This window comes from Heptranchias perlo, chromosome 7, assembly GCF_035084215.1.
Source record: "Heptranchias perlo isolate sHepPer1 chromosome 7, sHepPer1.hap1, whole genome shotgun sequence".
Lineage (NCBI taxonomy): Eukaryota > Metazoa > Chordata > Chondrichthyes > Hexanchiformes > Hexanchidae > Heptranchias > Heptranchias perlo.
The window spans coordinates 36,408,262-36,425,227 of record NC_090331.1 but is presented as its reverse complement, the minus strand read 5'-3'; the positions used below and the strand labels follow the sequence as shown (position 1 = coordinate 36,425,227).

The following is a 16,966-nucleotide window of genomic DNA, read 5'->3' as shown; positions in this document are numbered from 1 at the left end:
AACAAAATCTAATCTGCATGAAAGTTCTCTCTAATATGATTCAAGTAACTGTTAAGCAGTAAATATAAGATTTATGTTTTTCTGCCCACAACAGCATAGACTAACTGCACCCCCCTAAAGCTGAACCAAAAAATTCACAAAACATATCCAGGAACAGGATGCACTGCACCAGAGTAAAGCCATGGTCACTTTTTATTGATAGTGTCAAATAAAATTATTTGGTCTACATTATCACCTTGTGATATATAACATGGTGCCAAATGGACCACATAAAAGTTAGAAAGATTACAGTTGACAGTAGTTCTGTGTCACAAAGTTTTTTTCTGAGTTTTTTTTTGTTAGAATGAAGAACTGCAATCCAAGATGAAAACTGTTCTCTTAACAGCACCAATTCTCGAGAACTAGTAATTTTTCAGATAGCTGAGCTGACCTACCTGCACAGGAATGGAACACACAGTTTTTGATACTGTATACTGTGGTCCAACAGGATCAGTTATTTCCCCAACCCCCAAAATAATTGCTGACCTATTAAGAAAAAGAAACCATAACTGACTTTAACACAGATAAGTGCCTACAAAACATGTATTGCACATCATAATACTTTATCATTCAACTCTCAATCACAGAGACAAGGAGATACCTAATTGGAAACTCATCTTCCCTGGCTATTTGACCAGTATAATCCTAGTTATTTTGTGGTTGAATTATCACAGATAATAGGAACTTATATAGACTGCTTTGACTTGGGTAAAAAGAAGCTATCTATTTTAATTTTACCTTAAATAAGCCTTTTAAAAACTGACAAAAGTAGATTTTTTTCACCAGCTTTCTCTCCTCCTGTCTTGAAAGTGCTAATTTCTTGTTGTGGTACAGTTCCACAGGTGCTGGGCACCCATCAATACCTCACCCAAGTGGCCACTCTTCTTTTATCAGCCTTGCCTGTAAGTGTTCACAAGAATTCAATCGTGGGAACATCACAGCTGAGCCTGAACCTGTCTTCATCTGGCCCTGAAGTGCATTTCCAGCAAGGTTCATTGGATATCGATTAGAGGAACCCTGACTGATAGCACTCCTGGTTTAGAGAATGGACAGAGTCAATTATAGCATTCCTATTGCCACCCTAGGTGAGATCAACGAACTCAGCTCAGACCAGAATCCAACTTGGGACCTTTTTTTATATAGCAAATGAATGTCTAAATCCACTGACCCATTAAGGGACCCAAGAGGAAAAAGTGGAAGTTTTATCCACTGGCCTTCAATATTTTATTTTAATCTGTTGTAGATTTATTTTTTAAGTAATGTTGTATACCCTTAAATGGTAGGCCCCACCAGCTTCTATGGAACCCATGATTATGGGTGTCTCTGCATCTGATTATAGTGTGTACAGTGTACAGGAAAGGGTTACAAATGGACAACAATATGCTCTATTACTAATTGCTTTTCGTGACATGCAAGATAGACTTTTTCTTTACTTAGAATAGAACAATAATCCAAACAAATCTGTGATGTTGATTGTGATAGAATCATAGATAGAATTTCTATAACAATCATTAACAAGATCATTTGTGCAGGATTGCTTTTTTGATAAAACCAAGGCACAAACAGCAAAAGAATGCAAGCAACACAAGTGCAAATAGTGACGGTAGGATTGACATGCTAGTAAAGACTACTCGACAATCTGTGCAAATCAGTACCATCTACGTATGAGGTTCAAATACTGAAAATCACTGAGCATATACAGGACTGTTTGAAATCATGGCAGAGATTACATTTAGCTCATTTTACCATACAGTACTGTAGAGGTAGTTCAGTTTTATTCAATACACAAAGTACAGTGGTAGCACCCTTTTCATTTGACATAGTGATGGTTTCTTGTAGTATTTAATCAACTGAGATCTAAAGTCTCAATCATGCCTTGTACCTGCCACCAAAACAGAATTCAGTCCTTTTGGTAAAAGCACCTAATGTACTTCTTTACAGAATGATGCTGAGCTTTGGCAGTGTTCTCGTCCAAACAGTACTTTAGTATGTTCTTTAATGGGATAGTGCACCGAAGTTAGGTCCACACACAAAGGAAGAATCCTACCACCAGGGGGAGGAAGTTAGTCACTAGCAACCAAAGAGTGACCACCAGTCCTGATGAGCTGGAACACGGATCTAGAAGAGTTGATTAAAAAAAACATTATATTTAACAAAGTCTCCAATTCACTGAATTCATTTTGACTTTTGTGTACAATAGAAAATATCTACATACTTCATTATGGCTCTGTGAAGATTCAAACATCATAACAACAATATCACTGTTAGAATGTCATGCTTCATTCAAACCTACAGGAAACTTAAGATGCTTTTACATTTGATGCTTCAGTATTCAGGTTGCGGGAGTGCAACATGCATAAATCAGCTCCCCAGATTTACATTGCTCCCTTATCCCAATGCCAAAATTACAGACCCACAAAATTGTGGGTCTATGATTCTTCATGGGGCCTAGAAACCAGAGTTGGAAATCCTAATAATGTGGGTGGATTGTGAACATAACAACAACATGGTTCCAAATTAGTTTATTATTTTTCATCCAGACTGTTGCCTTTTAATAAAGTGTTTCAGTTTAACAAAAAAAACACTGCAAGAAAGGTAAATACTTACCTATAGGAATCATCCTTGTGAAATTACTTAATGGTGGATCACGTTCTGCTGGACAAATACTGCAGAAGTCAAAACAAGATGGACATACCAGACTTCCCGTGTATCCCCAGTCATTCATCATAACATTAATAGATAGTACCTGCCCTATTCGATTGCATAAATAGGACTTATCAGAAACCCAAACGATCAGTCCCTCAGTTGAACAGAAAACCTAAAGAACAGAACAAAGAGTACTTTCATAGATTAATTTATCCTCCAAATTACAAAAGACAGTCTAGAAATTTAGACTTTCTTTTGCGAACAGAATGTAAACATCCAAACTTTCTTTGCATCTCTTTCCTTCTTCTATTTTTGAAAGTGAACTCTTATTTAGCCACAGACCATTGATGATGTTATACAATTATTGCTGTACAGTACTTGTAAATGATGAACAAAGAGGAAAAGTCCAGAATACAAGTCAAACATTTTTAAGTCATATATGTACAGACCTTCCAACCTGGGTGGGCGACTTATCACAAATTTACATTTCATTTGTTAATTTTCAAATTTACAATGCAAATTTGTGATGTTGAAATTCCATGGTTAATGTGAGTTGAACAGTGTTCCGTTCCTTAATCACCAGAGGCAAAGATGTGGAGATGCCGGTGATGGACTGGGGTTGACAATTGTAAACAATTTTACAACACCAAGTTATAGTCCAACGATTTTATTTGAAATTTACATTTACCCGAGGAAGGAGGAAGCCTCCGAAAGCTTGTAAATTTCAAATAAAATCGTTGGACTATAACTTGGTGTTGTAAAATTGTTTACAACCAGAGGCAAAGACAGCAGTGGAGGTCAGTAAGTGCCATAATGCTGAGTGGCTCAGAAAATGTTTAATTTAAAATCTTCTAAAGCTTCTTTTTTTAAAATTGTTGAACAATACATCAGCATGCTTGCTCTCCTCTTCTTCACAGATTTCCTTGCCCTCGTTCGCAATTAATTTCCAAATGGCAAAAATGACATGTCTTTTCATTATTAAAGACAAAATTTACAAAATATACCTACTGTATATTTGTCTTCCTTTCAGACATTATATGGTGAGTATACTGTATGGTTTTCTATTAATGGAAATCTTGTTCTTGTTTGAGATTTGAAAAAAATCTTTATTAAACACAGACACCTCAACTCACCCTATAACACCCACTACCCCAGTCTGGGGAGCCTGGACTCTTGTTGCACTGCTGCATTACAAAATGAGATTTCTGAATTAGGCAGACAGAGTCTGGTCCATACTCTTCAGCACCATAGTTTCGAGAAGGCTCTGAAATGCAAATAGATTAACATTTTTACCGGCCACCTAAATTTCAACATATACAATACAACATGATGTAGCTACAAGCCAAATCAAAATACAGAGAACATGTTGCGTAGCAGCTACCTGCTGCTCCATTATATAAACTATTGTAATCCACAGGGAGCCTATCAGCAAATCTTATCAAATGACCTAGGTCACATTCTAGAAATGCTTTTCACAAACTATAAATAAACAAAGCCAAACAAACAGCAATTGGCATTTATATAGTATTTTTAACCTAGAAAAACATTCCAAGGTGCTTCTCGGACGTGTAAGGAAAAACAGAGCCAATGGAGGGGGTGGGGGGGGGGGGGGAGGGAGGAAGATTATGATGACCAACAGCTTGGTCAAAGATGTGGGTTGTAAGGATGGTCTCAAAGGAGGAGAGGGAGAAAGAGAGATGGAGGTTGTAGGGAGGGATCGCCAGAGCGTGGATCATAGGTGGCCGAAGGCATGGCCACTGATGGTGGAGCAACTAGAGGCAGAGATGCACAAGAAGCCAGAGTCAGTGGAACAGAGAGTCCGGGCGAGGTAATGTAGGGATGACAGAAGTTATCGAAATGGGCGGCTTCTCTTCCTGCTCCCACGCTGTTATCTTCGGAGTTTCCCAAGTATCTATCCTTGGCCCCCACCTCTTCCTCTTCTATATGCTTCCCCTTGGCGACATCATCCGAAGACACGGGGTCAGCTTCCACATGTACGCTGGGGACACCAATCTTCTCCTCTCCACTGCCTATGTTGTCAGATTGCTTGTCTGACATCCAATTTTGGATGAGCTCCCATTTCTTCCAGTTAAGCATTGGGAAGACCAAAGACATTGTCTTTCCACCCCTGCCACAAACACCGTCCCACTCACCTACCACTATGTTCGATGACCTACATTGGCTCCCAGTCCCCAAACATCTCAAATTTAAAATTCTTATCCTTGTGTTTAAATTACTTCATGGCCTTGCTCCCTTCCTATCTGTGACCTCCTCCAGCCCTACAACCCTTCCAGAACTCTGTTCCTCTGATTTCTGGCCTCATGCATATCCCACATCATTTGCTCCACTAATGGCGGCCCTATGCTGTAGGAAGTGAAATTTGCTTTAAGAGTTACTTTGTACATTCACTTGCTGTTTGTAAAATAAAACAGTTTAACAATTCATATCAAGTCTCATATCACTGAAGTATTTCTCAGTCTGTCTACGAAAAGATAGGAGAAGCGCACAGGAAGACAGAAAACAGATCAAAGATGTTGTTTCTGATATTGATACTGTGACCTGTAATGTTTGATCCACGAGATACAATTTTCAGACCTATTTTGGGCTGCATTATTTTCTATGACATCATATAATTAGCTGTAACATTACCAACAATGGGTAATAAGTATGCCTGAAATATTTTCTCTTTGTTTTAATACATTTAACAACAACAAAAAACTGATACATCAATCCAATGGGTCCCCGACTTGTATCTTCTATGCCTTTTAAGTTTGGGATGACAATGAAAAAGAAAAAGAAAAGTTTAGGTTTGAATCAATGAATCAAAGATACGATAAAATTTAATGCAAAGGCTAACCATAATGGTTACATGAGTGAAGAACAACAAGAAAATGCATAATGTAGTGACTTTATCATACTCAATGCATTATGTTGACATGGGTAAAAATAAGTACTAAGTGCCAAGGTAAAGTTCCTGATCCATAGATGCACCATGTTCTTCATTATCTCTTCAAAATCCTTTTACAACTTGGGCAATAATAGAAAAGTATCAAGTAGAATGTTTCCACTAAGGCACTTAGACAGTACAACAAACATTGTAAATGGGCTCTAGGAGTATATCAGGAATTTCACAATCCTGCAACAGCAAATCACAGTGTTGGTATTGACCCGACCATGGCTCAAAGACTCCTAGATAAGGTTTGATACTTAACCAACCTGGCTGATTTTGAGAAATCCTGCAATCTGAGCCACGTTGGAATTCTCCTCTTATATACCAGCTGAACTCTTGGCTAAAAGGACAGTAGTCAGCTATCTCCACTGATCCACCATAGTACTGCAACTCTCTCTCTGGTACACCATCAAGATGGTCAAAATACTGTAGAAAACAAAAACAAGCCTTTAGCGTAAATAGTCACAATTTTGTTTTGATGATGGAGTGAGGGGCTGAAAGAAATGCAGAGCAAGATAGAAGTAGGTTATGTCACCCTTGGGGGAAAAAGAGGAGACATTTGCTTCTGGGAAAAGAGAAATATCCTGATAGAAGCAAATTGCAGTATGAGTTAATGATTTGGAAGATAGTATATTCTGCTGCAATTAGGCTTCAAATACAACCAATCCCATGATAACATGCCACTATACAAAAATACAACATTTTATATGTAAGGTTTGTACTGTTGCACGTTCCCATTTATTCTAATTAACAAAGGTGTTGAGAAAGGAGGGAACCTTTCCAACCACATGGTGGGTCGGAAAGGAAAGAGTCTAGTTTCAGCCATGGTGAACAGAAACAGCTGAGGACAGACGAAGAGAGAAATGTTCTAGCTGCAACAAGAAATGATTAGAAGATACCTCTCACTACTCCTGTCCCAATTTAAATATCAGCTCCTCCCAGAAAGCAAGTAATTCTATATGGAACAATAAATCTGAAAATATATCTATTTTTTGCAATTTACATTGTCATATAGCTTGCAAATATCTTTACAGCAGTGGCTTACTAAAACCTTTACACACATGATGCTAACTTGGGTACAAAAAGAGGATTCCATTATACCTGATATTCTGATGGCAGATGTGCTGAGTACTTTTCTAAATTACATACTGCCACAGCTCTCTGGTCCTGTCGGCATGTTAGTTGTAATGGCGATGTCCTCAGTGTGTCACAATATGGAGCTACATTCTTATTCCTAAAGAGAGAAATATTCATAACATTGTTACGTACTACAGTTTAACAATAATCACTTTACACAAACTTGTGTTTCAGTTTTCACATATTCCATTTCTAAGTTCTAAGAACAGAAAAAAAAATCCATTACAAACTAATTTTTGACTGAATTACATGACATCATTAATCTTATTCTGGTTGTAGTGTGTTATAAACCATGTTAAATAGAGAAATGTTATCATTAAGAAGGGGCAATATTGGGTGGTTGAAAATACATCAATGTTACATTCTAAACATCAATGTATGTGGAAAATGATTACTTACTCAAACGAAAGAAACCAAGCTACAGTATGGTGATAAGAGTAAAATAAAAGCTACTTTGGATCCCACCACCATCTAAAAAAAAGGCAATTGATGCACTATATGACATATCGGAAATCTGCCGTTTCAGTTTGTTAGAATATTTGTGTTCCATATTATTATTTATAGCTTGTCAGTATTGCAGAAGTTAAAACATATCATATCTAACTTTCTGGAAGGCCTTAAGTTTAACTCTTACTTAGTTTTGTTTAAATTATGTAAAAGTAGGAATAGACTGGATGTTAGGCGGTTGTTCTTTTCCCAGAGAGTCGTAAGCCTCTGGAGTACATGGCTGGCTGGTGTGGTGGGTGCTGACTCTCTGCATGACATCAAGAGGAAGCTAGACCGATTCTTGACTGGGGCAGAGATCACATCATATAGAAACACTTGGTCCATATGATTTTCTAGACTGGTTTTGATCGCCTGAGGAGGTTGGTGAGAAATTTTCCAGAGTATTATTTTCCCTTCTTGGCCCTGGGTTTTTCCTGTTTTTTTGCCCCTCCCAGGAGATTACATGACTGCAGGGGAGGGGGTGGGGGGTAGAAGTGTCTAGTCATGATGTTTCAGCTATCATGGTGTGGGGTAGGTTTGATGGATCAGCTGGTCTTTTCTTGCCTGTCAATTTCATATGTTTGTAAGTCTTTCTAAATTGGGGGGTGGGGGGGGGGGGGAGGGGAGGTATTAATTACACACAAACAGTCTGCAGCTGTCAAAAAAAAGGATTCATTCATGTTGATGCTGACTGTTTAAAGCAGAGGTAATCTTACTGCCTAACAAATGTACAAGGTGCAATTCCACTCAGGTGATAGAAATAATTATTAATAATAACAAAAAACTAAGCTGAAAGCTGTCTGTATTTAGTCAATGGCATTTAAAATGTTTCAGGCCATTGAAGGGCTATTAACTGCGATATCTGTGTCTAACAGGTGTCCTGTGACCAGTCTGTCCTGAAAGTGAATGAATGCTGCAGTCAGGTACCACAGAAGCCACCCTGATATGTGTAAAACCAAATTTGAGTGTAGAGTCTGCCGCTGCAAGATGTATTCCAAGTGGGTCAGTGAATTGTGATCTTCCTTTTGTATTAGCTTGACATCAAAAGAGGAGTGAAGTTTATAAACTAGCTGGGTGTTTCTTGATCTTTAGTTCCCTTCTTGCTGTAATGCTAGAAAGGCTGGAGGTAAGCAAAGGTTTGTCATTCTCAAATAAAAGCTTTTCTTCATGGATATGGGATCCAAGATTATGATATTACTGGAGATTCAGAATTTTTACTGTTTTGTAAGTAAAATAGTGTAATCTAGCTAAAACTGCCATTTTTTGTTCCTGCTTCTTTTAACAAACGTGATTCATAGTTTTTAGCCTGACTCACAGTTTGTTAGCACGATGTCTACTATCAGTTGACGGAGATCAGGAATGCACAGCGGAACACCGTACGGTTTATTGTTGGGCACATTATCCCCAGTACTTCATTTACAAAGTCATGTTTCAGTTCGTAGGGAATAAAGGCTTGCCTATGGAAGTGGAATCTTTCTTTGGGCACTAGTAAAAAATATTGGGAAGACACCCAAATTATATATATATATATATATATATATAGCAGAATGCTCACTTCTTCCGCTGTTGGTCAATCCAGAACTTGCAGCTTTTCATTACAAAGTCACAGCCCATGCCTTCACCCCATTCAAGTTTTTCTGCCATGCTATAATTGGCTTTGTACCAACTGGTGGGGAGGTTAGGGAGGGAAGAAAGAGAAAAAAACATTATTTGCTTTAGTTTAAACATTTAATGAATATTGTCACATATTTGTACATATAAAAACTAAAAAAGAGTCAATCTGATATATTTGGTACTTCGCTAAATATGTTTTGCAAATAGTTGAGCTTCTAACACAAATTTTCTTTCTACAAATTTACCGATTTTGTTCATAGGCCACATTTTTCTGGTGACTTGTTTAGATGTCTACATAGAGTTCTTCATGCACCCTGCTCATTTTATAATTAACAGCCTAGAAAGATCATAATTTTATTATGTCATCATAAAATGAACTTGCTACAAAGCATGGCTTGCCCACCTGAACCAGGCTTACAAGTAGCATTTGCAGACAGAGAAGACTCAGATAATAGGATAGAGATCTTTTCCTTTTCCCATTTGCCTCAGGTATCGCTCACCTAATGTGACAACCTCAAAGGTAGCTGCATCCTTCCTCACATTCCCCCAACACGAAACGAAAAGAAAAAGAATGCTATCAAGAGCCTGAGCTCCCCCTGCCTCCCCTATGCTCTGAAACCAGTTGATAGTGTATATATGTAGTTATACTTCCATTTTCATGTTGAGGCACTGTTTTAGCTGTGCATTGAAAGAATAAAGAACTTGCATTTATATAGCACTTTATCACATCCTCATGATATCCTAAAGTACTTTGCAGCCAATGGATTGACATGAAAGTGGCAGTATAATTCAGAAGTCCAATCCCAATCAGACTCCCGAGCACACTTAAGCCAAACAGTTTCTGAATTGCTCCAAGAGACGATCCAACAGTGGTTTGAGTTGGTACTGAGTTTAATGTAGTGATTATATTACTGGACTTGTAATCCAGAGGCCTGGACTAAAAATGCAGAAAATCTGGAAATAAAAAGTTGGTATCAGTAAAAGTAACTATGATGCTGTCGGATTGTCATAAAAACCCAACTGGTCCCTTTAGGAAAGGAAACCTGTCATCCTTATCTGGTCTGGCCTATATGTGACTCCAGTATCACACGAATATGATTGAGTTTTAATTTCCCTCTGAAATAGTGTGGCAAGCCACTCAGTTGTATCAAACCTGGACAACTAGGGATGGGCAATAAATGCCGGCCTTGCAAGCGACGCCACATCCCAAGAATGAATTAAAATAGAAAACTGGTTGAACTGCATTGCAAACGTGTCCAGGTAGTTCACTGGCCCTACGGGAGACTTTATAAACTTAATTTTAGGTAATTACGGAAAGTGGGTGCCCATGCTCTCATAATATTTTTTAAAATAGCCACTTGGGGACTGAGCTCTGCACAGATATCCATGCATGCGCAAAACTCTTTTGTTGATGACCACTGTATAATGCTCAATCAGCAACATGACTTAGGTGTGCTGACTGCATAACTCAATTCATTAATTGAGACCAGAACCTACAGTATGACCAATGTCTTCAATGCAGATATGATAAAAAGAGGTTATATCATAAATTAGTTGCTCAATTATATACCTCAAAAATTTAAATCCATGACAAGGCTTGGACTTGTGACTCCTTCAATTCCATAATGTGTAAAATTGTGTTTTGATTTCCACTTATTTGCTTTCTGTTGTAATCTACAAAGTTTTGATCTAACACTTAATCTGTAGGCTTTCAAATGAAGAAAAAGTGTGTGAGAGAAGAAGCATTTTCAGTATAAGCTACATCCTGCACAAAACAAGCCTGACAAGTAGTTTAAAAGTCTGCTAATTCAACATTTTTTTTCTAATTTTAACATTCTGTCTAGCCTATGAAGACCCAAGATTTGAAGTACTGCCCAACACCAGGGAGTTCTACTTAAGTCAGCTGTGGAAGGGTCAGTGAGTGCTCTGAACGTGTATTTCAATTTTCCAGTGTTCACAGTTTTGTTTTCAATCATTATTATTTGAAATATTTTTAATATTTTAATTTAAGGTGGAATGTGAAAAAGTTTTCCAATAACACAATTCCCAAGTTATTTTACAGTATAAAAGTTTGTTTACACTTATCACATATCTTACCCAGTATCTTCTAATGCTGCTAAGGTTAACCTGGAGAATACTCTGTTCTGTGTGTGGGACCCTGTCATTGCTTCATTCTGGTGAAAAACAAGAAGGAAAACAAAATATAATTTAGAAGTTAAAAGGCCCATCAACCCATCCTCCTGTCCCCATTGTTAGGTTTTTATTCAGGATCCACAATGACCAGAAAAATAAAACGGCTATCAGGAGCCTGAGCTTTCCCATCTTTCTTTTTATGTGAAGGCAAAGCTCTCTAAGTGTTTCTCCATCAATCGGGCGTCCCTATTTGATTCAAGAGTGCAGGTGGTAGATCTGTACCCTGGCCTCTACCAATGCTTGTCTGAACTCAGTCTCCAGATATTCCTTCTCCAATATTCCTTCCCTATTGGGAAGCATTTGATTTTTGTTCAGCACTTCCTCATTTTGATGCAGTTGAGTGGTAATTTAGCAAGTGGCAGATTAACCCATAATTCTGCTACTACTTGGTATCACAAATTGGTGCTCTTGTATTGCATCTCAAAAGCCACTCTCTTGTTGAAATGAGTTAAAATCTACATCACTTGATTGCCACAGATCTACAAAGTAAGGGAAAATACTTGGCATCGGTATCAAACCTACATGAACACACCCTGCAGAAATTTGCTTAAGGTGAACTAGCCACAAAATTTCAAACTTCTAAAAACATTTACATTAGCCCTTCACTATTACACTCCTAATACAGACAACAAATGAAATGCCTTTTAAAGGCTCTGATACAAACAGCATAAGAGACATATGCACAGTTTGGGGTTCACCAGGATCACTCGGCTCCAGACCTTATTACAAACATAGACACAAGGCCTGAATTTCAGAGGTGAGGTGAGTGACTGCCCTTGACATCAGGGCAGCATTCAGCCAAGGGTGACAACAAGGAGCCCTAGTAAAACTGAAGTCAATGGGGAGGAAAATTCTCCAGTGGCTGGACTCATACTGGTTTTGGTTGTCGTTGGCCAATTATTTAAGTGCCAGGACATCGCTGCAGGACTTCCTCAGGGCAGCATCCTAAACCCAGCTTTCTTCAGCTACAATATCAATGACCTTCCCTCTATCGCAAGATCAGAAGTGGGGCTGTTTGCTGATGATTGCAGTGTTAGCTCCATTCACAATTCCTCAGATAATGAAGCAGTCCATGCCCACATGCAGCAGGGCTTCGACAATATCCAGGCTTGAGTTGATAAAGTGGCAAGTAACATTTGCACCACACAAGTGGCAGGCAATGACCATTTCCAACACCTCCCCTTGACTTTCAACAACAACAACTTGCATTTATATAGCGCCTTTAACGTAGTGAAATGTCCCAAGGCACTTCATAGGAGCGATTATCAAACAACATTTGACACCAAGCCACATAAGGAGATATTAGGTCAGGTGGCCAAAAGCCTGACCAAAGAAGTAGGTTTGAAAGGAGCCTTAAAGGAGTCTTAAAAGAGAGAGAGGCGGAGAAGTTTAGGGAGGGAATTCCAGAGCTTAGGGCCTAGACAGCTGAAGGCACAGCCGACAATGGTGGAACAATTAAAATCGGGGATAGAATCACAGAAGTTTACAACATGGAAACAGGCCCTTCGGCTCAACATGTCCATGTCGCCCAGTTTATACCACTAAGCAAGTCCCAATTGCCTGCACTTGGCCCATATTCCTCTATACCCATCTTACCCATGTAACTGTCCAAATGCTTTTTAAAAGACAAAATTGTACCCGCCTCTACTACTGCCTCTGGCAGCTCGTTCCAGACACTCACCACCCTTTGAGTGAAAAAATTGCCCCTCTGGACCCTTTTGTATCTCTCCCCTCTCACCTTAAATCTATGCCCCCTCGTTATAGACTCCCCTACCTTTGGGAAAAGATTTTGACTATCTACCTTATCTATGCCCCTCATTATTTTATAGACTTCTATAAGATCACTCCTTAACCTCCTACTCTCCAGGGAAAAAAGTCCCAGTCTATCTAACCTCTCCCTATAAGTCAAACCATCAAGTCCCGGTAGCATCCTAGTAAATCTTTTCTGCACTCTTTCTAGTTTAATAATATCCTTTCTGCACAAGAGGCAAGAATTGGAGGAGCGCAGAGATCTCGGAGGGTTGTAGGGCTGGAGGAGATTACAGAGATAGGGAGGGGTGAGGCCATGGAGGGATTTGAAAACAAGATGAGAAATTTTAAATCCCAGACCGGGAGCCAATGTAGGTCAGCGAGCACAGGGATCACAAGTGAACGGGAGTTGGTGCGAGTTAGGATATGGGCAGCAGAGTTTTGGATGAGTTCAAGTTTATGGAGGGTGGAAGTTGGCCAGGGGAGCATTGGAATAGTCATGTCTAGAGATAACAATGGTATGGATGAGGGTTTCAGCAGCAGATGAGCTGAGACATGGGCAGAGACAGGCGATGTTACAGAGGTGGAAGTAGGAGGTCTTGGTGATGGAATGGATGTGTGGTCGGATGCTCAACTCAGGGTCAAATAGGACGCCAATGTTGAGCACGGTCGGGTTCAGCCTCAGAAAGTGGCCAGGGAGAGGATTGGAGTCGGTGCCAATCTCCTTCCCGTTCCACTCACCCCTCCCAGCGCTGACTCTGTGGATTCTGCCAGTGGATCGGCTATCGCCAACCCTCTCTGCATCTCCCTCCAGGATGTCCATTCACTTGTGAACAAGGCCCTTGCTATCCATGAGATTATTGTGGATGATTGCATAGACATCATGGCCTTGACGGAAACCTGCCTGACGGGTGATGATACCATCCCCCTTAATGAAACCTCCCCGCCGGCCAAATCTTCCACCACTTGCCCCATCCAGACTGCTGCGGTGGCGGTGTGGCCCTTATCACCAAATCACACCGTGGTCTATTGCCAGCATGGATTTGTGAAAGGTAGGTCGTGCCTGATAAACCTGATTGAATTTTTTGAAGAGGTGACTAAAGTAGTGGACAGGGGAATGTCAATGGATGTTATTTATATGGACTTCCAGAAGGCATTTGATAAGGTCCCACATAAGAGACTGTTAGCTAAGATAGAAGCCCATGGAATCGAGGGAAAAGTACAGACTTGGTTAGGAGGTTGGCTGAGTGAAAGGCGACAGAGAGTCGGGATAATGGGTAGGTACTCACATTGGCAGGATGTGACTAGTGGAGTCCCGCAGGGATCTGTCTTGGGGCCTCAATTATTCACAATATTTATTAATGACTCAGATGAAGGCATAGAAAGTCTCATATCTAAGTTTGCCGATGACACAAAGATTGGTGGCATTGTAAGCAGTGTAGATGAAAACATAAAATTACAAAGCGATATTGATAGATTAGGTGAATGGGCAAAATTGTGGCAAATGGAATTCAATGTAGACAAATGTGAGGTCATCCACTTTGGATCAAAAAAGGAAAAAACAGGGTACTTTCTAAATGGTAAAAAGTTAAAAACAGTGGATGTCCAAAGGGACTTAGGGGTTCAGGTACATAGTTCATTGAAATGTCATGAACAGGTGCAGAAAATAATCAAGGCGGCAAATGGAATGTTGGCCTTTATATCTCGAGGACTAGAGTACAAGGGGGCAGAAGTTATGCTGCAGCTTTACAAAACCCTGGTTAGACCGCACCTGGAGTACTGTGAGCAGTTCTGGGCACCGCACCTTCGGAAGGACATATTGGCCTTGGAGGGAGTGCAGCGTAGGTTTACTAGAATGATACCAGGACTTCAAGGGTTAAGTTACGAGAAGAGATTACACAAATTGGGGTTGTATTCTTTAGAGTTTCGAAGGTTAAGGGGTGAGCTGATTGAAGTTTATAAGATATTAAGGGGAACAGATAGGGTGGATAGAGAGAAACTATTTCCGCTGGTTGGGGATTCTAGGAGTAGGGGGCACAGTCTAAAAATTAGAGCCAGACCTTTCAGGAGCGAGAATTAGAAAACATTTCTACACACAAAGGGTTGTAGAAGTTTGGAACACTCTTCCGCAAACGGCAATTGATACTAGCTCAATTGCTAAATTTAAATCGGAGATCGATAGCTTTTTGGCAACCAAAGGTATTAAGGGATATGGGCCAAAGGCAGGTATATGGAGTTAGATCACAGATCAGCCATGATCTTATCAAATGGCGTTGCAGGCACAAGGGGCTGAATGGCCTACTCCTGTTCCTATGTTCCTATGTTCCTACTCCTGACGTCTTCTCTTCCTTTGAGCATCTCACCTTGTTCTATCCCTCTTGCCTCTCCTTTAAAATCCTCGTTCTCTACCGCCCGCCCAAGTACCACGCCAAGTTCCTCACCGAGATATCTTCACTGTTTTCCTCCCTCAGCCTTTGCACCAAGCAACTTCTCATCCTCAATGATTTCAACCGCCATCTCAACTCATTATGCTCTCTCACCTCTGATTTCACTGCCCTCCTGTCCTCCCTTAATCTCTCTCTCCATATAAACTCGCCTACCCATATTTACAGCCACTCCCTCGACCTTGCTATCTCACGTGGCCTCTCTACTCCCATCGTGTCAATCACAGATAAGGCCATCTCTGGTCACTTCCTTGTATCCCTTTCCACCCACATTCCCAATCCCTCTCCTAACCCGGCTTCTTTCTGTGTAGACCCCTGGAAAAAACTCTCCTCCAAGTCACTTACAATGGCACTTTCAAATTCCCAACTGTCTAGCCTTTGGCCCTCCATTTACTATGACATTTCTTGATCTGCTCAATCGCACCCTCACCTCCACCTTTGATGCCCTTGTCCCCATTAAAACCATTACTCTCTCTCACCCTGGTTGTTACCCCTGGTACGGCCCTCGTCTACACTCCCTTAAGTCCAAGGGACGCAGATTTGAACATTTATGGAGGACAACTGGTTTAGCCATTCATTGCCAGATCTGGCTGGACCACATAAAGCACTATTGGGCCCTGCTCTCCTCTGCCAGAACTGCTCACTATTCCAGGATCATCCTGGAATGCAAATATAACTCCTGCTTCTCTTCTGCACTACAAACCGTCTTCATAAACCTCTCTCCCCTGCCCCCTCACCTCCAACGAAAAGAGTGAGGAGCTCATGGAATTCTTTGTCACTAAGATTGAGACCATCCGTTCAGCTTGCCGCTTCCCTCCGTTCCCCTAGCTCACCATGCCAAACTTCCCCTATGGTTCCCCCTGCCCTCGCCCTGAACGCGCATCTTTCTCCAGTTTCTCTCCTATCTACCCTCATGCCCTCTCTGAGCGCATCTTGACCATGAGGCCCACCTCCTGCTCCTTCGACCCCATTCCCACTAAACTGACCACCCAACTTCCCTTCCTGGCCCTCATGTTAGCTGATATTGTTAACGGTTCCCTCTCCTCAGGTACTGTCCCCCTCCCCTTCAAATCTGCTGTCATCATCCCCCACCTCAAAAAATCCACCCTTAACCCCTCTGTCCTTGCAAACTATTGCCCCATCTCCAACCTCCCTTTCCTCGCCAAAGTCCTTGAACGTGTTGTTGCCTCCCAAATCTGTGCCCATCTTTCCTGCAATGCCATGTTTGAATCCCTCCAATCAGGTTTGCGCCCCAGCCACAGTACTGAAACGGCCCTTATCAAAGACATAAATGACATCCTATGTTGACTGTGACCATGTTAAACTATCCCTCCTCATCTTTCTCAAACTGTCTGCAGCCTTTGACACAGTTGACCACACCATCCTCCTCCGACACCTCTCCTCCATCATCCAGCTAGGTGGGACTGCGCTCAGCTGGTTCCATTCTTATCTATCCAGTCATTGCCAGCAAATCACCTGCAATGGCTTCTCTTCCCGCTCCAGCACCGTTACCACTGGAGGCCCCAAGGATCTATCCTTGGCCCCCTCCTATTTCTCATCTACATACTGCCCCTCGGTGACATCATCCGAAAACACGGCAGATTCCACATGTACGCCCACGACACCCAGCTCTACCTCACAACCACCTCCCTCGACTCCTCCACTGTCTCTCATTTGTCATATTGCTTGTCCGACATCACTGGATGAG

The 16,966-nt window shown here is 40.9% G+C and overlaps 1 protein-coding gene across 1 annotated transcript in view; it reads right to left on the bottom strand.

Moving 5' to 3' along the window:
* Positions 1-174: 174 nt before the first annotated feature.
* lmln (leishmanolysin-like (metallopeptidase M8 family)) overlaps positions 175-16,966 on the bottom strand; it is a 57,989-nt gene continuing 41,197 nt past the window's right edge. Inside the window, exons 11-17 of the mRNA XM_067987309.1 lie at positions 10,970-11,046; positions 8,814-8,924; positions 6,737-6,869; positions 5,902-6,061; positions 3,819-3,949; positions 2,647-2,857; positions 175-2,157 (exon numbers count right to left, since the gene is read on the bottom strand). Of these exons, the coding sequence (XP_067843410.1) occupies positions 2,057-2,157; positions 2,647-2,857; positions 3,819-3,949; positions 5,902-6,061; positions 6,737-6,869; positions 8,814-8,924; positions 10,970-11,046 (924 nt within the window). The 3' untranslated portion in view covers positions 175-2,056. The remainder of the gene's footprint in view (positions 2,158-2,646; positions 2,858-3,818; positions 3,950-5,901; positions 6,062-6,736; positions 6,870-8,813; positions 8,925-10,969; positions 11,047-16,966) is intronic.